This window comes from Chenopodium album, chromosome 26, assembly GCF_948465745.1.
Source record: "Chenopodium album chromosome 26, dcCheAlbu1.1, whole genome shotgun sequence".
Taxonomy (NCBI): domain Eukaryota; kingdom Viridiplantae; phylum Streptophyta; class Magnoliopsida; order Caryophyllales; family Amaranthaceae; genus Chenopodium; species Chenopodium album.
The window spans coordinates 36,162,054-36,184,714 of record NC_137859.1 but is presented as its reverse complement, the minus strand read 5'-3'; the positions used below and the strand labels follow the sequence as shown (position 1 = coordinate 36,184,714).

The 22,661-nt window shown below is 33.0% G+C and overlaps 3 protein-coding genes across 3 annotated transcripts; 2 read left to right on the top strand and 1 right to left on the bottom strand.

Annotated features, from left to right (window-relative positions):
• Window positions 1-4,691: 4,691 nt before the first annotated feature.
• LOC145617143 (uncharacterized) lies at window positions 4,692-5,663 on the top strand. The gene is made up of 2 exons (XM_081671826.1): window positions 4,692-4,950; window positions 5,047-5,663. Exons 1-2 carry the CDS (start codon window positions 4,692-4,694, stop codon window positions 5,661-5,663), a joined length of 876 nt encoding a protein of 291 aa, XP_081527952.1.
• A 584-nt stretch (window positions 5,664-6,247) lies between these two features.
• LOC145617328 (putative serine/threonine-protein kinase WNK5) lies at window positions 6,248-12,556 on the top strand. Its single transcript, XM_081672018.1, has 7 exons — window positions 6,248-6,947; window positions 8,462-8,727; window positions 9,251-9,471; window positions 9,892-10,049; window positions 10,133-10,442; window positions 10,815-11,159; window positions 12,033-12,556. Exons 1-7 carry the CDS (start codon window positions 6,858-6,860, stop codon window positions 12,401-12,403), a joined length of 1,761 nt encoding a protein of 586 aa, XP_081528144.1. The 5' UTR covers window positions 6,248-6,857; the 3' UTR covers window positions 12,404-12,556.
• Window positions 12,557-19,629: 7,073 nt separating this feature from the next.
• On the bottom strand, window positions 19,630-20,847 carry LOC145617142 (F-box protein CPR1-like). Its single transcript, XM_081671825.1, has one exon. The coding sequence runs from the start codon at window positions 20,845-20,847 to the stop codon at window positions 19,630-19,632; it is 1,218 nt and encodes a 405-aa protein (XP_081527951.1).
• Window positions 20,848-22,661: the final 1,814 nt, after the last annotated feature.

Below are 22,661 nucleotides of genomic sequence, written 5' to 3'. Positions count from 1 at the left end.
TACAATTTATAAACTACGTATTTGTTATTATCCAAAAAAAAAAAACTTGTATGATTCTTGAAGTAATAAATATTTAATGGTAAATCCCATGTCATAAAAATTTATTGCCATCCTTATTAAATTTTTCGTTCCGAATAATCCAATCTTTAGCCTTACTAGGAAAAAAATATCTACAATATTGTTCATTATCTCTTTCTTATTAATATGCATTTCACACCGAGCCAAATCTTTGCAAATGGCTTGATCATCAAGTGGATCCAAACGGTTAAACATGCAGAAATCCAGTCAATAACGGCATGGCATATTGGCAAGACTTAGCCATACTAGTATCTTAATTATTAAGTCACTTATGGCCTTCTATACTAATTTACTGAATTGAGTTGAATTGAATTGAACTGATTGGAGCTGAATTAAATCGAACTCAACTCAATAGAGCTGAAATGAATTGTTTATGGAAAAAGGAAATTAAGAGCTAAACTGAACTGATTGGAGCTGAATTAAACTGAATTGAAATTAAGCTGAAGAGAACAGGTCCTTAGTCCTTTTATGTAAGCCAAACTTAAAACTCAGACAAACATTGTCAATCAAACAAATGTTCAAGAATTGTAAGTATACTCGTAAAATTTATTGTACAAGTTCTAAGACAATGTAACTTTGTGCATCCAATCAAATGATCTCCATATCACCCAAAACTTGTTTCAAGATAACTTGTAATAGGTTTTAAGTAAAGTATGAATATGGACTAGTGAATATATTTCCTTGACAAACAAACATAAAAGTCAATACGTACAAACTAACATACTAGTACCGTTTGTTTGTAATAATCGCAATAATTTGTCTTTTACATTATTTATATGATTACTTTGACTATGCTTTTACCAATATGTAAAAAATCATATGTAGTTTAGGTTTCACGTGACATCTTTTTTAATTAATCAAGAATTTCATTTTATGTGCTTAAAAATATGGATTGGACAAGGTTTGAACTTAAGACCTCAAATTTCAAAATTATATTGCTAGCCACTAAGCTATACCATATTATATGTCATTTTATTAAAATTATATATAGTTAAGGATTTTAATCATGAAATTAATGTAGTAACTCGGGGCATTGCCTAAAAGCTAGTTAATAATTAAATGGTAATGTTATATAAGTATCAAATATACTTTCCAAAATGGTATTAAGGGTCTGTTCTGTTCACCTTATTTTCACTTATTTCAAGTGTAATAAGTTTAGATAAGTTTAGTTAAGTTCAGATAAGTTTAGATCAGGTCTAATAAGTTTTAATAAGGGTAAACCAAGTACAAATTACATCCCCGTCAAAAAAAAAGTACAAATTACATCTAAAATAAGTTTTAATAAGGTCTAATAAGTTCAGATCAGTGAAAATCAGGTGAATAGAACACACCCTTGGAAATTCACGACCAAATCACTCGCAAATCAGTGTAATTAATGTTAATCTTTTCTCATTTTTTTTGAGCTCCTCATACATGGGCTACGTGCCTATGTGTTTATCATTTGCCATAATTAAATCATGTGTGCTTACTTCCTCCGTTAACTATTTTTTGCAACATATACTATAAATGGATACTAACTATTATGTGGAACAAATGTTTTCTTTCCTTTTTAGATTATCATTTCTCTCTATCTCTCTCATCATCACATGCACCCAACTTTTTCTCTCTCCATTTTACACTCACAAACAACTTTTGTCTAAGAGTCCGCAAACACCTCATTTGTTGCAAATAATAGTTAACTGAAGAAGTATATGAAATGGAGTTAGAGTACCCACAGCCATTAACTATTTGGGTGGTTATTAAGAGAGAGAAAATGAAAATATTAATAAAATATTGAGGAGAGAGAAATTATTGGGGTATCAATTGAATAACCAGGTTATTCAAATAACCGGTTATGTATATGGTCATGCAATTTTTTTTTTGCTTTTTGGTTGACATGGATGGCTAAGATTTTGACACGTAATACAAATATCAATGGTTGAGATTTGCTCTGAATTTATAACCGTTGTAATTTTTGTAACGGCCATAATTTTTAAAATACAATTCTAAAAAAAAAAAAAATACACCAACGGCTCTATTTTATTTTTCTCTATAAAATGAGCCCAATATTGAAGTATTTTGAAACAACTTTTTTTTAAGTGAAAATTACTCTTCTTATTAGCAAATTGTGTTAAGATGAACATTCCAAAATCTAACAGAAAAAAAAAAATCCACAAAATCTCATAACTCATCACAGCCCCAAAATAATCCAAATCCTCAACCTTACTATTCTAATCTTCCAATTGATCTCAACTCAGATTTAGATACAAATTTTTAAAATTTTCCGAATTACGGTTCACAAAATCTCAATTTCTCAAATCCAAGTACTTTCACTCCGTTTCCTTTTCAACCACCACAAAATCCTAATTATTCAAATTCTCCAAATGTTATCCCATCTTTTGAAAATATTCAAATCTCTCAAATTGATTCAACATTTCTCATGTCTCAACATTTTTCTATGTCACAAGGTGATGGTGCATTTCCGAGTTTCGATTGTTCATACACATCGAATGCATCAGATGACGAAAATGAACCAGAAGTTGAAGAAGGCGAAGGTAATGAAAGAGGTAATGAAGGAGGCAATCAAGATGGAAGGAAAATTTTTTGGTCAAAAGCTGAAGAAGTGGTTCTTGTGAAGGCTTGGCTTGAGGTTAGTCAAAATAAAAAAACTAACACTAACCAAAAGGGGGATGTTTTTTGGAGGAAAATTGAGGAAATGTATAATAATGTTAGACTATACAAACAAAGGTGTTTCGAAGAAGGTACTGATCGGGTAACACGAGAAGATTTGTTGAAAATGAGGGGTACGGAGCAACTTAGAAACCGTTGGAGAAGGATTAATGCTTCATGTTCTAAATTTTGTGGCTCACATGCTCATGCTGAATCAAAAAAGGGAAGTGGTATGAATGATGAAGATGTTATGAAATTAGCATATAGTATATATGCTAACGACAAAACAAAGTCTTCATTATGCTCTAAAACCTTTCAAGACAAGCATGTTTGGGACATCTTAAAACAACATGAAGCATGGAAACCAAGTGAAGATGTTGTTAAAAAATGCAAGGAAAAGACATCCACTCAAGGAAGTGACTCAAAGAGATCTCGTATCAATGAAGCTGGAAACTACTCCTCTTCATCAAACCCAGAAACACCAACCAGTGGTGATATTGGGTATTCAGGCTTTCCTTCTAGCAACGAATCTAGCAAAAATAAAGGAAAGAGCAAGGTGCCAAACATGCCAAGTGGAGCATGGCAACAATGGTTGGACACTGCCCAGAACATGAACCTTATAAGGCAATCAGAAAATGAAGTTGAACTTACAAGGTTGCAACTAGAAAGGGAGAAAGAAGCAAGGAAGCAAAGAAAAATTAATATGGAGTTATTTAAACACCTCGATTCAAAGCCAAACTTATCTTCAGAAGATCAAGAATTAAGGAGCACTTTGTTGAAGAAGTTGTTCCCCTCAGACTAATGTATTAGTGTATGGTTGATTATAGTCGTAATGTTGGTTGATTTCAAATAATTCCTTTTTTATTGTTCTTTTTTATGTACTTAAGGTCTGATTTGTAGTTTGAATATTTTTAATAAGTTGTTGTTTGAGGATGTGAATGAATTTTATATTGTAATGTCATTATTAATAAAAAAATTAAGTTAAATTACATGTCTCTTCTTATAATCGTATTATAAGCTTAATAATATTATTCAATACATTAAAATTTGTATATAATAACATATAATTATTATTGATCTGACTAAACCTATTGATTCACTTTGATATATCACTGCAAAAGATGTACATTGATTTACATTACACTGTAAAGTATTTGATGTACCCAACACTGAAAAGCAAATATTAAATACTAGACATTGATGTACTTAACACTGAAAAGGTAGTAGTGAATTTTGTTCACTGATGTACTTAACACTGAAAAGGAAATAGTAGCATGCATCACTATGCTTTGACGTACATAACAATGTTAAGGTGATAGTGACAATGCAAAGGCATGCATCTCCATTACTTTTAAAAATTATTAACTACTTTATGAATCATTGCATGCATGCAAGACTTCAAATTTACCATATAAGACAAAAAAATTACTACATATCATACACACTTGTTCTATAAGATGGATACATCAGAGTGGGATTCCCTTGAACAACCATCCATTTCCCCCTATTATACTTCTACCTTCCATTCTCATATCAAATTTGGTTTTAAAAACATGTCATCTGACGATAGCTCCAACTCTTCTAATTCCTCTTCCAATTCAGAAAATAGCCAAACCCAACGATATGAAAGACGAAGGCAAGCCAATCGCCAGTTCGATCGAATGATGGATGAAGTTTTTATGTCCAATCCGGTTGAAGTATATCAAATGTTTAATCAAGTGCCAAGGCCACCAAGGGTTCCCGTTCCAAGGGATCGTGAGGATGGACACAGTCGTTTATGGAATGACTACTTTACCGACCATCCTGTGTTCCCTCCACAATTATTCCGTTGGAGATTTCGCATGAACAAACATATATTTCTCCGAATTAAGCAAACTTTAGAAGAACGTCATCCCTTCTTCCAGTAAAGACAAGATGCTACAGGAAGATTTGGTGCCTCTGCATTACAAAAATGCACCGCGGCTATGAGACTAATAGCTTATGGCACCTCCGCTGATTCTGTGGATGACTACATTCGGATTAGTGCATCTCTTGCAAGAGATTCACTTCAGCATTTTGTGGAAGGAATAGTCTCTTACTTTAGTGATGAATACCTTCGAAAGCCCAATGAAGAAGATCTAGTAAGACTACTAAGGATTGGTGAACGTCGTGGATTTCCTGGCATGTTAGGTTCTATTGATTGTATGCATTGGAGGTGGAAAAACTGTCCACTTCGATTAAAAGGTATGTTTTCTGGAAGACCAGGTAAACCCACATTAATCTTGGAAGCTGTGGCATCATATGATCTTTGGATCTGACATGCCTTTTTTGGGACACCAGGTAGTCGTAATGATATTAATGTTCTTGATAGATCCCCATTGTTTAATGATGTTTTTGAAGGTTGTGCACCCTCTATTAACTATGTTGTGAATGGTCGCACATACAATATGGGATATTATCTCACTGATGGTATATATCCTAAATGGGCGGCATTCATTCCTACAATATCACTACCACAAAATGAAAAAGAAGGTCTATTTGCCAAAGTACAAGAAGCTAAACGAAAGGATGTTGAGCGTGCTTTTGGAGTATTACAAGCTCGTTTTGCAATAATACGGAATCCAGCGCTAGCTCGTGACGCATCAATGTTAGGAAAAATAATGATAGCGTGTATTATTATGCACAATATGATTGTTGAGGATGAAAGAGATACATATAAAACGTATTACGATCCAAATGAATATGATCAAGCTACAAATGCGTCTTCAAGTAATGAAAATAATGAAGAGCCTTTTCAGTTCCAAAATAGCAACAACCGAATTGCAAGTTTGGAAACTTACATGTCTAATAGAGCACGTGTTCGTGATGAAGCTATGCATAAAGCATTGAAGAAAGACTTAGTTGAACATATGTGGCTCAAATTCGGTGTTCAAAGTAGGGACAATAATATGCATTAATAGATGTGTAATCGCAATATTATATCATTGTGTTTGTACTTGTTCGCGGTTCGTTATTATCTTTCAAAGACTTTTGTCATTTGATAGAATATATATGTATGATTTTTATTATTTGGAATGTAGTAGGGTTACAATTATTGTTTGTGTCTTAATTAACGACTAATTACGTACTAATTAATATCAAAATTGCATTATTTTTAAATTTTTGAGATTTTATCTAATTAATGTATGCTAATAAATAATTATTAATTTTGAATGATTATTACCAAATGCATTATTTAATAATAATAGAATTTAAGTAATAAATTGTGTGGTGGGGTTGGGTAAAAGTAGGAGAGAGAAAATGTATAACCAAAATATTATGGTTAACTATTGGCATATATTGGTTATTAAATGGTTATAAGAGTGGTTATAAGTGAGGTGGAAGATGGATAAAATAATAAAATAATCAATAACCAAGATGGGGTTGGGCAACCATTGTGTATGCTCTTAGTAATCCAAGTAAAGGAATCCCACATCCAACAAAGATTAAAAAAAAGGCCCTACACAATGCCAACGTAGAAAGACTACCTGCCACTTCAATCGGTTTCTATAAACACCTTCACACCGCTACTTCATTCTACTCCTTTCTCTTTTTCTGGTTGCCTCCTCTAAATTCCTTTGAATCAGACAAATTTCCTGTGAAATTATTCTTCAAAATTCCAAAAAGATAACACCTTTTTTCTTTGTTTTTCTTTCCACTTTTTGGGTTTTTCAGAAATCCACAAATGGCACTTTTTAATCGAGGTCGCAGATTTTTCAAGTTCAGGATTCCATGTTTTCTGAAAAATTAATATAAACCCACAAAACCCTTTTGAATTTTGACCTTAAATTCTTGTAATTTAGAAAAAATTTCGTATTTTATCATCTGGGTTCTTTGAATTTTATGGGTTTGATTCATAAAATCAGTGCTAATAGCTACAATTACTCACCTTCAGTAGTAGAAATGCCGAGAAATTTGCTAAGAATTAATTATTCGACGCTTTTCTGGTTGTGGTTGGGTGTTTTCTTCTTTGAATTTCATGAAGGAAAACCCCGGATTTTCTAGTGTTTTCTCACTTTATTTTTCTTATTAAAATTCTACTGGAAGTTAATTAGATACATACATAAATACTTAGCAATTAAAAGTTAGTTAAAATTGTTTGATTTATAATCATGTACAATATGAGAATTAAGACTCAAATTGGAGGAGCTAATTCTCATATGAAGTATGTTGAAGTTGATCCATCTGGTCGTTATGGACGTGTAAGTTTCTCATTTTTCCAATTTATTGTAATTAATTTCTGACTAATTTGTGATTTATTATGTTTAATTAGTCATATTGCATGTAATTGATGTTTGCACTTGATTCTTTGTAGAATTGGAACTATTCGCTTGATGTGTCTTATTATGTTATGTTATTGGTTTGGATTATGATCTTGTGTTTTGTTCGATAGAATAGAGGTGGCAAACGAGTTGTTTGGATAGAGATAGAGTTAATTTTATAGGAAACTATTAGTTTTTTTCCTTTATTATTGGGAGATTGGTGATCTTGTTTGTATAGTATCCTTATGAGACTTACCATGTCTTACCTTATTCTTTGTTAAGTTTTGTAAAATCCAAAGATGGAAGTGTTTACAACTTTATGAATCAAATGAAAATGGGAATTAGTGAGTAGTACTTTATGGAATGAAGGGAGTATGTTTTCTGACTTAAATATTCTTCCTTAGAGACAACTTGAAGTAGGTAATGAGTTTGACTTTGAGAAGATGATATGATGTATGGCTTACCATGGTTGGTGCAAGTGAGCTAACATTACAAGTTGGGATGTTAGTATCAGACTTTTTTTAGCTTAACAAAATAGGGGCTAAAACCGTATTATATATTCTTATTATTCCTTGAAGTCGCAATCGTCAATAAATACGTATCTAGTTGTTGCTTGTTTGTTTTGCTGCTGATATGGGATTATATGACAAGGCTTTTCTGGAATGAATAATTTTGTGCAAGTGCTGGTTATTCAAATCAAATGATACGGTTCTGCTATACTATTGATGTGGATCTATATGTTTGCTAATTGCTATCAATAAGTGGTGTCCTGAGAAATCAACTTGCATGATTAAACCACAAAACTTTGCAATAGCATGTCAATCTGACCTTATTTTATTGTTATCAACCAGCAGCATAATATATTAATATCACAAGTATTGGTGGAAAGTTGGTTATTGTTGTAATAGAAGAACCCTTCCATTGTACTGCCTTTGTTTCTCAATAGATACAGCATTTTAACTTTATACGTTATTCCTACACTATATATAATAATGAATTTTGTTTTGTAGAGTTAATTTCAATGTATATTTTCATAATATAAATTTATTATAATTTTTTCAAAGCATAAGTAAAGATATTAATGCTCAAAGTAGTGTGTTGGCAAATGTGTACAGTAAAGTGATGTTCCTATTGAGAAACAAAGGTGGTATGTATTTTAATGTTTCACAATTACACTTTGAATGTCAACTATGCAGTATGTTCATCTTGTGTTAATTGAGGGAGGTGAAAGTGATTATTTTGTTCTGCTTGATTCGTTGTGTACTTGTCAATTGTCATAGATGAATCCTTGGTGGGAGTCTGGGAGAGGTGGGTATTTCATTGCTAAATCTGTTGTGTGTGATTGATAGGTTATGCTGATAATCTTTGTATTCAAAGCTATAGATCATACAATTGGTAGCTGTTTTTTGTTGGTTAACTGATATGTAGATGTTTGGCTGTCAAATTACCGTCAGTTCAAAGACATTCTTGGCAAAGGAGCCATGAAGACTGTTTATAGAGCATTTGATGAGGTGCTTGGAATGGAGGTAGCATGGAGCCAAGTGATGCTGAACGACGTTCTTCGTTCTCCGGATGAACTGCAACGACTCTACTCTGAGGTTCATTTGCTGAAGAACCTTAATCATGATTCTATCATACAATTTTACAACTCATGGATAGATGTTGATCGGAGAACCTTCAACTTTATAACTGAAATGTTCACCTCCGGCACTTTGAGAGAGTAATCACTAACTCTTTCCTTCGATTAATATGTGGATCTGTAGTAGGACTTATGCAGTTGTTCTCAATCTCTTTCCAATACTTTTTTAGACTTATTCATTTGAAATACGTCATTGAAGTGTATACAATAAGATAATATTTTTGAGATTAAGGAAAACTTCACTGATTCTGACAAGTAGCATTACATTCACATTACTACAGATAAGTAATTTACAATGGTGTTTTTACTTGACCAAATAAGTGTCTCAGAAATGGCATTTTTACTACATAAATCTCATGTATTAAATTACTAAAAATATTTTTGTGGCATCTTAGTGTTTCTAGATTCTTCGATATTTATGACATCAGAAAGATTATAGGCTACAATGAGATTAAGAATAATTATATAAATTAGTTATTTGATCAAGCATACTGTGAAAGATACTAACCCATTCAACTCCACATCTTATATTATAGGATACCATTAATAACTAAAGCCTAAAGGCCATTAATTAATGCTTTGTGTTGTGGCACTTTGATCACAGATATAGGCAGAAGTATCAGCAAGTTGATATTCGAGCCATCAAGAATTGGGCCCGTCAAATCCTCCGTGGTCTCGTCTATCTGCACAGTCATGATCCTCCGGTGATACATAGGGATCTCAAATGTGACAACATTTTTGTCAACGGCCATCTTGGACAGGTGAAGATTGGTGATTTGGGGTTAGCAGCTATTCTTCGCTCAAAACATGCCCACAGTGTTATAGGTCAATCTCCTGCTCATATCTGTTATAACTAGCTCTGACACATGTATACAATTGGGAGGGTTTTAGGGAAGACTGCGAATGGAACTTGAACTTTCAATTGGCCTTTTGCCATCCTCTGTCTTAAGGATACTTCTCATTTTGATTTTATATGAATTTACACTAAAGTTACTCAGAGGTTTTAAGCTGAGCAGACAACACTCACAGTTATTTTATTAATTAGCTTTGCAACTGCTGTGGCCCTCAGTTGTTTTATTCGTTTTGCCAATCTTTGTTTTGAATGTAGGATTTTATCAAACCTGTTAAGCTCTAATTTTAATTGGTTATGTTTTAAATGACATCATTATACAACACTTCTTTTGCTAGTAATTTTGTGGACTTTAAGCTGTATTTCACTGACTTGTTTATAATTTTATTTGACAGGGACTCCAGAATTCATGGCACCAGAACTATATGAGGAGAAATATAATGAGCTTGTAGATGTATATTCTTTTGGAATGTGTGTCTTAGAGATGCTCACTTCTGAATATCCCTACAGCGAATGCTCAAACCCAGCCCAAATCTACAAGAAGGTGACATCGGTGAGTTTTCATGAGGGCTTTTCTATTGTATTTCTATATTTATTTTCCACTCCTCTGACCCATTCCCTTATTGAATATTCCAGGGAAAGAAGCCTGAAGCTTTTTACCGCATCCAAAATATTGAAGCCCAGCAGTTTGTTAGAAAATGCTTGGAAACTGTTTCAAAGAGGTTATCTGCTCAAGAGCTACTGTTGGATCCATTTCTGGCGCCTGATGAGGATCTCATGCCAGTGCCGGAGCAACCTCTTCAAATATACTCCCCAAAGGGTGTTTTAGTCGATATGCCTTTTCTGCTTGATAAACCTATTAGGAGTACTGACATGACAATCACTGGAACTGTGAATCCAGAAGATAGTACCCTTTTCCTCAAGGTGCAAATCTCTGACAAAGATGGTATGTTTTTATCTATATTTATACTTCTCCTTGTTCAGTCCTTTGTCTATTGGGCATGGCTCCAACTAATCTTAGAGCCTGCCAATTAGGTAACCTTAGACATATTTTAGTTTACGTCAGAATAGCAAGTCAATCTTGTTAAAAATGCTTAAATCTCTTGGAATATCTTACAACTTACACTGTAATTTAAAGGCACATTAAATGATGTGGTAGTGGGATTTCATAGCTACATGGATTATGATCTGCCATGCCTAATGTATATTGTTGTTCTCTATTCAATCTTGTACTGTGGCTAGTTGTCTATTACTTCATTATCTTTGTTGAAAATTCTAACACACCTCTTTGGTATTTTGCTTGTACTGCATTGTAAAGGTTCTGTAAGGTTTATTCACTTCCCATTTGACATCATTAATGACACGGAAATGGAAGTTGCTACTGAGATGGTGAGGGAACTGGATATAACTGATTGGGAGCCACATGAGATTGCTGGTATGATCGAGGAAGAGATATCCTCTTTAATTCCAGGATGGAAAGATTTAGATTCACCCAAAAGCCAGCAACAGCACAGTTTTGACTATAACGATGATGATGAAAATGGCCCTCCCTTCCCGTCTTCTTGTTCACCTTCCCATGGGTCTCCCATTGGTTCCACCAAGTCATGTGAAGTACTTTGCTCTCGTGAGATTCCTTTGAACATAAATCATGATTGGCTTGAAGGTACATATAAGCTCCTACTGAGATACAATATTTTTACTCACTTTGTTTCATAATAGATACAACACTTAAGACTTTTGCAGTTGCCAATGCATGCCTTTAACTATTAATATCTTTAAGTATAAATGGGAAATATTAATAAAAACTGAGGATATTTCAAAAATTATAAATTGAGACTAATCCAACTACATGTTACATAAATATATATATGGTCAAATTGAGTAAATGGATAGTCCAAACTCCAAAAGTCAAAAGTATACCATCTATTTTGAAAGGAGGAAGTATTGACCCACGAGTTTGATAGAGTAGTGCTTCTTGTGTGCATTTGTATTATTGATTCATATTTGGGTTTTTCTCTAGTATCAATGAAGCTGCAATTAATTGTAAACTAAATCTACATGTGATTGATTGAATAACAGATTGACAAATAAGGGTTGTTATTGGTTCTCCTAAGATTATACTGTAAAACAAGTCTAATTGGTTTGTTTAGTGTCTAAATAGCTCTGGCGAGCTAGTGAATAAAGTAGAATTTGTAGAAAGTAATCTTGCCCAAATCTTTTTAAACGGTACCTCTTTCTTCTTCCCACTCTAATTTGCCATATCTAATAACAGTCCATTTTTTCAGAATTAGGCTTGAGATAACCATGCTATGCAGCAAATCCTAAAATAGTAGTAGCAGTACTGTGGGAAAGTTCATAATTTAAGTTAAACTAATTTGTAGATTGGCATAATATTTTCGGACGTGATGTCCCAAGTTAGAAATGTGGTCTTATTGAAGTGGAACAGAGAGAATAATATGTACGTACTTAGGACTTTAGAAGGATTAGAGCTTTCTCAGTGGGTAATTGTACTTGTGTAAATTCTTTTTGGTAACAGGACATTTGGTTAATGCTGAAGATGCATATTCAGAAAGCTCATGTAGCTCAAGCTCTTGCTCTGATTTTGAGTACACTTCGCTGAAGAGTCCAGAAGCAAGGGATGTCATTTCGGATTTGAAAGTAGAGGAGCATTCTAGGTTTTGTCCTCGTGAAAGCTCGACTTTCAAGTATGATGAGAAATACAATGGATTATCTGGTACTCTCAAGAGTATGAGCTCAAGTGGGCAGAAGAAGTTTAGCAGGATACGTTCGTTCATGGACATCCGTAGCCAGTTGCTGAATCGGGCCTTGATGCAGTCCCTGAACAAGCGTCGTGCAGCCAAGACTGTTGGTGCTGTGGAAAATATCGGGTTCCATGATCCTTGCTGACCTTTTCTAGGAGGGGGATGCTTTATGGTATTTACTTGTGGTGTTTCCATTTCCTAAATACTTGAACTCCTTTGGATATTGTAAACTATTGAGTGTAATTTGCCACGTCCAACCAAACGAGTATACTCGTATATAAATTTGGTTGTTATCTTTTATGCGAGACTGCCATAGTGTGGACTGAGGACTGAAGTTGATGCATTCTGTAATAAAAAAAGAATGAAATGGCAAAAATAATCACCGGATCATCCAAAGCTTTTTCAAAGTCCGAAAAAAAAAAACAATTGATGTACAAGTTTACAATTGATGTACAATATTTATTATAAGTCCGTTTTATATAAAAAAAAAATTGTGTAATTAAATATTTTCATAGGAGAAAAAAAGAGTACATAGTTACACACTTATACAAGGTACTTCTTTTTCGGTTTCCCATAGGAGCGCAGTGACAAACTTTTGAAACTCAACAGCTTCTATGATTCCTTTACCTGTATGCACCTCTTACAAATACTTTTTGAATAAGGGAAATCACATGACTACAATAACATTGGCTCTTGATAACTTCCAATAAACACATCAGTGATCACTTTCATGTCTTTAGCTCCAATCTTTTTAATGTTGTAAACGTAATTAGCCCTTTTATAACAACCTGAATTAGAATTACTATTTTCTTTGTGATTACGAAAGACAACCGCAATTAAATTCCTCGGAATTAACCTCTAAATTACAACTTATAAAGCAATGTTCCTACCGCTAAGCTTGCAACAAGTATGAGCATTTTTAAATAACCCTTGATAATATATTTTATAAACAATTAACAAATGTGGGGAGTCCGAAATTTCGATTTTTAAGGATCTAATTTAAATATACTTATATACATATCAAAGTACTTCAGAACCATAGGTATTCGGGTGTGTATTATGTGTCAGGTAGAGGTATGATGATCAATACACGTCTTCATACTTGTACTTAGCAAGCAATATGCACCCGTGAAGAGAGAAAGACAGACAGAGGAGGAGGATCAAAAAGAAAATTGAAATAGAAAGAGGGATATAGAGAAGAGAAATAAGATAGAGAAAGGATAGGATCAAAATAGAGAGATGAATAGAGAAAGGATAGAATAATAGAGAGAGATGAGCTAGAGAGAGAAAAGAGAAATTAGATAGATGATAGAGAAATGAGATAAAGTGAGAGAGGATTGAAAAGAGAAATGAGATACATCGAGGTGTGTTTTCAACATATTTTAGATTTATTTGCAAATTAAAGATTCGTGTGAAAATTCTCCAAAGAAATAGATTTGCCACTTTTCAAGTTATGGCGATAGATTGATGGAGTGAGAGTTCGATGGATGTGCTTTCAACATATTTTAGTTAGACGCCGATGATTCATAAAATTGCATATTTATACATAAACTATACGTAGTATATGTTAAGGTGTTTTAAATTTTTATATAGTTTAGCCTTTTATTTTGAGTAGCCTATTATGGTGCTAATATTATGTTTGTCTGGATTTGTATATGTTAGTTGCCTCTATTAAGGTGATGTAGTAAAGAAAAGATTTGAAATGGATAAATTTATTCAATGTGAAATTAATAATTTTAGGACTATAATTTAGAATGGTTAAGATTTGTTTACAGGTATGATGAAACTACTCTATTTCATATCTATTCAAATGGTTAAGATTTCAAAAGTCGGTTTCTTATACAAAGTGTATAATAGCATATATAAATTTTTATATTCTTCATTTTTCTTTGATCAATTTCCAAAGCAGATTTCTTATTACTAAACATCAACAATTATTACAGCATCCTATTAATGCCACCTCAAATGAATACACTGAATATTTTTGTTGGTTAGTATTGTTAAGATATATTAGTTAATAATATATCTTTGACTTTGTATATAATTAGTTTCCTCCTTTGTAGCTTAGTATATTTGATGTATATCTCATAGCATAATTAGTGCCTAGACTTTAGCTTGTAAATTGTATATATTCTCAGTAATTGGAATGCAATAGTCACGGAATACATTTCCTTCAAGTATGCATGAGTAGTTACGATGTAGTTATTACACTGCTATATTGGATGATACACATGTTATGGGTTTGCAATATTTTAAGGAACGAGAAAGAGAGAGAGAGAGAGAGAGAGAGAGAGAGAGAGAGAGAGAGAGAGAGAGATCACTTTAAGAATATCTGGGTAGTTAGCTTTGGAGAGAGAGACCACTTAAGGAACAATTAGCTTACGAAAACACAATAAGCTTAGGAAAAGACTAAATAGAATGCTAGAGAGAGGGATAGAGAAAGAGAACACTTAAAAAATTAGAGCAATTAGCTTAGGAAACGGTTTACTAAAATGATGGATCACTAAATCAATTGAGAGAGAGAGAGAGAGAGAGAGAGAGAGAGAGAGAGACTGCACTTACCAAAGATCACTTGAGAAAGAGAGACTACTTAAGAAACATAGATCATTTGAGATAGACCACTTAAGAAAATAAGAGAATTTAGCTTAGGAGAAAGAGTTACTAAAAGCTATAGAGAGAGAGAGAGGCCATTTAAGAAAGATCGATCATTCAAAAAGAGAGAAATATTACTTAGGTTAGAGTGAGATAGACTACTTAATTAAGAAATCGCTTAAGAAAATCAATTCAATTAGTTTCGGGGGAGAGAGAGACTACTTAAGAAAGGTCACTTATGAAAATTAGGGTAATTAGCTTTGGAGAGAGAAAGACCACTTTAAATTAGAAAAATCGGCCGGGCAATTAGCTTTGGAAAAGTTTACTAAAATGCTTAAGAAATAGAAAGAAGACTTATGAAAATAATAGCTATCATTTAAAAACACAAATGACCACCTAATCTTATACGTCCTTAGCCCTTTCGCCATTAGTTATAACAAACTTTTCGAAATTGTCTATATATTATTCTACAGCTTTCATCAACTCGTATTTTTGCCAAAGCATAACTAAATAACATCACATAAACTCATAATTTGTGACAAACAAATAACTAATCAAATTTAGCATACTTTAGATTACTTTTTTCTAATATAATGATTTGAGTTACTTCTTTCTAATAAGATTATTTATGTTACATATTTCTAATATGATAATTTAGATTTCAATGTTTCCCTTTTGCATTGACTTTAATAATTTAAATGCATACAACATTTAAACACTATGCAAACATAATTAACATGTAACAATACCATCGTATACATAATTTACGGATAATTATTATCGCCATTGGGAGACCACGCGCGTAGGGGCCACTACTAGTATTGGTAAAATACCCCGTTCTAATTTCCAACTTCAATGGGCAAAATTGTAAAATCATCTCTCATTATAATTTCCCCACTTCATTTGTGATTTGCATTTCCCTCTTCTTCTTCATCTTCACTTTCAGTTGCAAGAAGCCACGTCAGAATAATTTGTTATGACAAACTCTGGTTGTTACACCATTAGTTCTCAATTGTAATTCATTCTTTGAAATAAGCTTCCCAGCTACTTCTCTCTCTAGTTTTTCTCTCTCTACTTCTTCCTTCTTCTTCTATTTTCTCTCAATATCTCTCTATCTTTTACTCAAGTTCATCCTGTTCTTAATGGATTTTCTTGCGTATCATGTCTGAGCAGGTTAGTTCATCTTTGATGATTTCGCCGTGACTTAATTGTTCGACTGCAATTTTTTCTTGGAGAAATTGATAGTTTTTCGATTGAATTAGTAGAATTCAGTTTTATCTTGAATTTTCTGAGTTGTTGAAAATTTCTGAGTTGCTGAAGTTGATCGATTAGAGTTGTTTGTTAGAATACATTGTGATTTGTTAATGGAATTTCTTGCGTTTCGGAGCTTCTGATTGTTTCAATATCGTATTAGAGTAGGTGAGTTCATCTTTGATGATTTTGCCGTGATTTAATTGTTAGATTGCAAATTTTGATTGGAGAAATTGATAGTTATTGAATTCAGTTTTATCTTGAATTTTTTGAGTTGTTGAAATTTTCTGAGTTATTGAAGTTGTTTGGTAGAATACATTGTGATTTGTTACGGGGACTGTTAGAAATGGAAGAGGAAGTAGTACGTGATGGGTTGCAAAGTTGAGAGTATTATTACATGGCTTGAATTACATTACATTGCATGGCTACCCCTACTCTTATTTATAGTAGGTGTATGTCGGTTCTTTCCACCGACATACTACTATACTTTTACTCTAGATCTTTCTAGGTGACTTAACATTATCTAGGACTTTCCTCTAGGCTAGATTTTTTCCTAGATATTTTCTTTAAGCCTACTCTAGAATATTGTAAAATAGATTTAATCTATTAACTAGAAATTACAAGATTTTTCTAGATTAGCTATTAGCTTATTTTTAACAGGGACGACTTAAGCTCGTGCTCCTCTAATGGGTTCCGATCGTTTTTTCGCCGACAATGTTGCGTCGCGGTACGCAGCATTATGGAGAACGAAATGACTCGAAACCACCGTATTAGCAATAGTAATAATAGTGATAGTAGTAATATGAAGCCTCCGAAACGTGTCCTGGTGAGAAACTGGAGCGTTTCGGGGACGCTTCATAGAGCATAAATGATTTGTTAATGGAATTTCTTGCGTTTTATTGTTTCAATATAGTATTAGAGTAGGTCATTTCATCTTTGATGATTTTGGTGTGACTTAATTGTTCGATTGCAATTTTTGATCGGAGAAATTGATAGTTGTTCGATTAAATTGTGAATTCAATTTATCTTGAATTTTCTTAGTTGTTGAAATTTTCTGGACCTGAGGTTCAAGCTTGGGATCGTTGCAATGCAATGATTACTAGCTAGATTCTGTATTATGTTGATAATACTATAGCTAGGAGTGTTTTATATTTCACTTCTGCGAGGGAGATCGGTTGTACACTACAACTATCTTTAAATGATTTAGCTCAAGATGCAACTCCTGTTGCTGAATTTTTCACTATAATATGTGGAAACCTGCTTGATATATGGCTTTTAACAGTAATACATGAACTAAGTTCTATAGTTATATATGAGCATTTTAACTGTACATGAACAGAGGGTTATGTTTTGTTTAGCAAAAAACTAAATTCAACAAATCAACTAATGAGAAGCTTGTTTCTTTGGAGCCTACTATCTGCATTCAGTTGAAGAGGGACTAGTTATACACAGCCAAAAGCAGGGGAATCAAGTTTCTTTGAATTTGAACACCATAGAACTCTATGCATATAAATCTATATGTTGTTTGTTAATATGAGGATGATAGTAGATGATAAGTGCTTTTTATTTTTCAGGAAAAAGGGATGGCTGAGGAGAAAAAAGCAATGGCGCGGCTGAGGAGGGTCTCTATGAACTACTTAAAATATTTTCAGGTATTACATCTGTTCCATACATCCTGTCTAACCAAATGGGTATTGTTTGTTGAGTATACAATATTTGCTAAAGATGGAGAAAACAGAAAGTAAAGTACTTTGTCCGGTGTGTCACTGTGTTGAAGAAACACTTGAGAGGTAATTCCTTATATAGAGTGTATAGTAATCGATACTATCACATCAATAATTGGTATTGATTATCATATTTTCCGATTCATAAGTTTTATTTTATATTTTCACTTAGTTGAAAAAAGATTTCAAGAAGCTTTTCAACTCTTCTTGGAGCTGCCACCACCTGATCGTCCTCGGAGCACTTCACTAGGCTTAGGATTTTACATAGAAGATCCAAGTCTTATCGTTGATGCTAAGGGTGATTTGGTATGTCTGAATTTTAGTATGTTTAACTGTCAATGTAATATTTGTATCTAAAATATTATAATTGCTGTACATGATATTTTTCAGGTTAAAAAGTTCAAGACCAAGTCACTCGAATTTTACGGAGGAGTTTCCAACTACTAAGAGGACTAAGTGGTTCGATGAGATGATACATTTAGGAAAAAGTCCAAACTTGGATGGATGTATGTATTTGGAAAAGGCACATACACAATTTCATATTTTTAGTTGTCCTTACTTCTGTATATATAGTGAAATCTAACATCTTTGCAACTTAGAAACCTCATATGTGTTGAAGACTCAAAGGCAGTAAACTAGTGCTGAGAGCATAGAAAGTAATCTAGGTCATGTTGTTCCCATCATTTTTATCCTGTGCACTTGCTGACCTCATCTACTACATAGTTGCAAAAGCATGGTAATTAGATGGTCTGCTCACACATTGAGCTGTGTTTACCTCTAATTTGTTTTTCGTTCTAGGGAGGATCTGTTAGTGTTTTGCGACCCTCTCCTACCCAATCTAATAGATAAGTTATCATGCTCATCTTTGTATGATTCGCCCCTGTTATACGCTTCTGTTCTTTTGCCTTATGGGACTTGTTTTTAATAAAGCCTTCCTTTCAAATTGATATAAATCATAGAGGCAACTCTATGTGTGCCATCCTACTTAGAAATCCCAAAGAATGAAATAACACTTTTCGTATTAAGTTGTATTACACTACTCAAATAGAAACACACATGTTTATTCCTAAAAATAAAACACAAAATACTCCCTCCGGCCCCGAATAATAGTCACTTTTGAAGAAAAATTACGGGAATTAAGGAGAATTAAAGAAAGTACATTGAAAAAGTAAATTTACATTGGGTATGCAAAAAAGTAGAGAGATAAAGTAATTAAAGTACATGGGAAAGTAAAATTTACATGGGAAAGTTAAATTTGCACAAATATTTATGCAAATGTTAGAGAATTTTGGTAAAAAAATAATATTAATGGTACTTAAAAAAACAAATGTGACTAACATTTTGGGTTACTAAAAATGGCAAAAGTGACTATCATTCGGGGCCGGAGGGAGTATTAAACTAAAACTCTAGTGTATAGCATACAGAGAGTAAAGCAAATAAATATCCAATTTTGTTTGCACCATGACCCAGTTATTTTATAAGAGCTTAAATACATGGGACATAAGGAGTATTAAAGGAGGAAGCCCCAATTTCTCACCGTGAGAAACGAATTCTTTCTCATGGGGGCATTTTTGTGAATAAATCAACAACTTTTTCAACTTTATTCAACTGTGGAGCCCACAATATTGAAAAAGTTGTTGATTTATTCACGAAAATGCCCTCATGAGAAACAAATTTTGTTTCTCACCATGAGAAACAGGGAATTTCCCGTATTAAAGCAGGTTAAAATGAGTCTTCCTCGTCAGTATAAGAAGCCAGCCAGTCGTCCTCGTCCTCGTCCTCATCATAGGAACCCCAGTGGTAGTTAGGGAGTCACCAGAACCGGGGAATCACAAGAACCGAGCCACGGTATAGGTTGATGACTGTGTAGATCAATTTCAAGCTTCCTTGATTGATGACTGTGTAGATCAAACCAAAATGAAGCCTTGATTAGTCTTACTAGGATTTCCCGTCCATCCTTTGAATACGCGTAAGGCCTTGAGAATATGAAATCCTTTGATACACTTTTTGGTATTTGTTCGTATGACAAGTGAATCAATTTAGTCCATGATTCTTTCACACGATACACTCCCATGATCCATATGTCTATCTCATATGGATTTTCAATATAAGATATTAAATGAAGACATCCCCTTATATCGACTAGATCCCACATTATCAAATCACGACTAGGCAAGGGTAACTCAAAGAGCATTTCATTTTCAAGGCCAATACCTATTATTGGAGCATATTCTTTGTTAAATTGAGGTACCAAATGAAACCCATTATTAGAGAAAACTAATGTTTTCTTAATATTTTTATGATAGTCAAACGGATAGAGTTTAATATATTTCCATGAACTAGACTTGAAGCTAAAGATGGCATAATAATAACAACCACGACGTTTATTATGGAATAAACGTAAGATTTTATAATCATGGCTCATGCACTCATAACCAAATCCAAGAACATCATTCTCATCAAAGTTATGGCTTATCACTCTAATTTCGTCGCTACTTTGAGTGTTGTAAACCAAAATTTGAAACAAACTCAAATTTAGGATGCAAACCAAGCCATTGCAACAACCAACGGGTTTGAATTTGTGTTTTGGGTTTGGGTCGTGATGATTCGAGTGACCTAGCCTTTTCACCTCCTCTAACTCTAATTCTATAACCAAGACATCAAAGAGATGTTCACTAAAGAGGATGACTTGGGTACTAAAATTGGCCTTATTATTCATAATTTTAAGCGAGTGTAATTTTGTAAAATTTGGGTTCTTAATTAAATCATGCAAAAACTTGCAAACACATTGGCAACGGACAAGAGGTTTGATAGGTAGCCGTAGGAGGATGTTACACTGCAGGTCCAACGGAAGCTCAGCTAGTCGGTTTTTTGTAAAAGAAGAATCGTTTTCGTTTATATCATCTGAATAACTTACTTGCTCAATTTCACCCAACTTTATACCTCCTTTTTGGGACAATATCGGCTCCTCCCTTGTATCTTCAACAATAGCCACACTCGTATTATTCTTTGACTTCTTCATAATTGTTCACCTGAAATTTTTTGAATTATTTATGTATGAAATTCTTCATAATATAACCTAGCTAAACAAAGCTATGTACAAAATTCTACCACATGTAAACTTTCTTAATCCTACACAATATCAAATTAACACATATATATCTTATGCCAACTAATCAAATCTCAGTCCCATTTCTGTACAAAATTCTACCACACGTAAACTTTCCTAATCCTACACAATACCAAATTAACACGAATCTAACTTATGCCAACTAATCAAATCTCAGTCCCGTTTCTAAGGATTTATTTTGTGGCCTAAGGGACATACTAAAAAGTTAGGCCCTAATTGACCGAGGGCCTGTTCACATTTACTAAACTAAGCTGAACTGAACTGAACTGATTGGAGCTGAACTGAACTGATTGAAGCTGAACTGAACTGAACTGAAATTAAGTAAATATGAACAGGCCATAATGCGTTTTATCACGGAGTGTTTAAAAAAAATTATTTGTGTATGAAAAAGTTATTAAGTGTTACAAATCACCTTTTACTTACCAAAGATCTAAGTTTTTTTTTTTTTTTTTTTTTTTGTTAACAAACCAAAGATCAAGTATTAATACAATTAAATCTACTCCATATTCAATAACCTAGTTCTTTGTCAAAAGATACTACTCGTACGAATCAGCCTCAATACTTAATTATACTGATTATATACGCTCAAAAAAGAATTAAAAAACATAATTAATTGTTAATTAAACATCAGTTGTTATCATTTACAAGCACTTATGAATTACTCCTTAATGTACTACATAAAAATTTCTCAAAACTATCTCTTGGCTGTGAAATCTTACCTGATTACTTTGACCCCTTAATTACTAGTATGTAATACAAACTAATGTTATATATAAGGCCTCCTATTCGTACAATGCAAACTAACTCATCGCTTAAAAACCATTCACAAATTAATCACTCAAACTAAGTTTATCTTTTAAAAAAATTGCTTCTTTTTCTGGCAGAAGTCCAACAATCCATCGATCATAAAAACCCTAGAAATTTATATTAATTAAAAAAAAAAAATCCAATTAAGCACACATAATTGAAGATCAGATTAAACACCACGATTTCACTAATAAGTAAAAAAAAACATAAAACAGCAATATAAAAATTCAGCTTAGGAATGAGAAACAAACCTGAAATTGAATATCAATATGCAATTAATTGTAGCCTATAAATTTTGAAATCTCAGCTGAATTGCAGGGAGATCGGGAAATCGAGTTTGGAAAAAAAAATTTGAAGGAAAGGAAGTGAACCACTATGGGCTTGATGGCGTTTTTTTTTTTTTTTTTTTTTTTTTTTTTTTTTTTTTGAGGGTAAGTCAATGTTTTAAATTTTAATAGTGGTCTTTATGGAAACGCTATAATATATTTTTTTTATACGGTAAGATACAGGGGTTCCCATCCTATCACTGTAACCCTAGAACCGACCTTATGGAAATATTTTGGAATTAGGAAAATGTTAATCAACCGTCATACGGAGTAGTACTTTTAAGTAATATAATTATTCTGGGACAATTTCTATCTCAATTTAATTATATAATTATTAATTTCAATTTTATTTTGTTGATCTTATTACTAACGTTGTTTTTTTTATATATAATTGAACTCTCTATGCATGTTTGGATTGCTTCCAATATTCTATTGTCATGTTATGTTGTTTGAAATGACCTTTGCATGCTTAAAAAACGAATATGTACTTGAAAATCACGATTAATAAGATAATTCGGACAACGGGATATAGGTACCTTTAATCTTATTTTTAATCAATTGATCACGATGTTT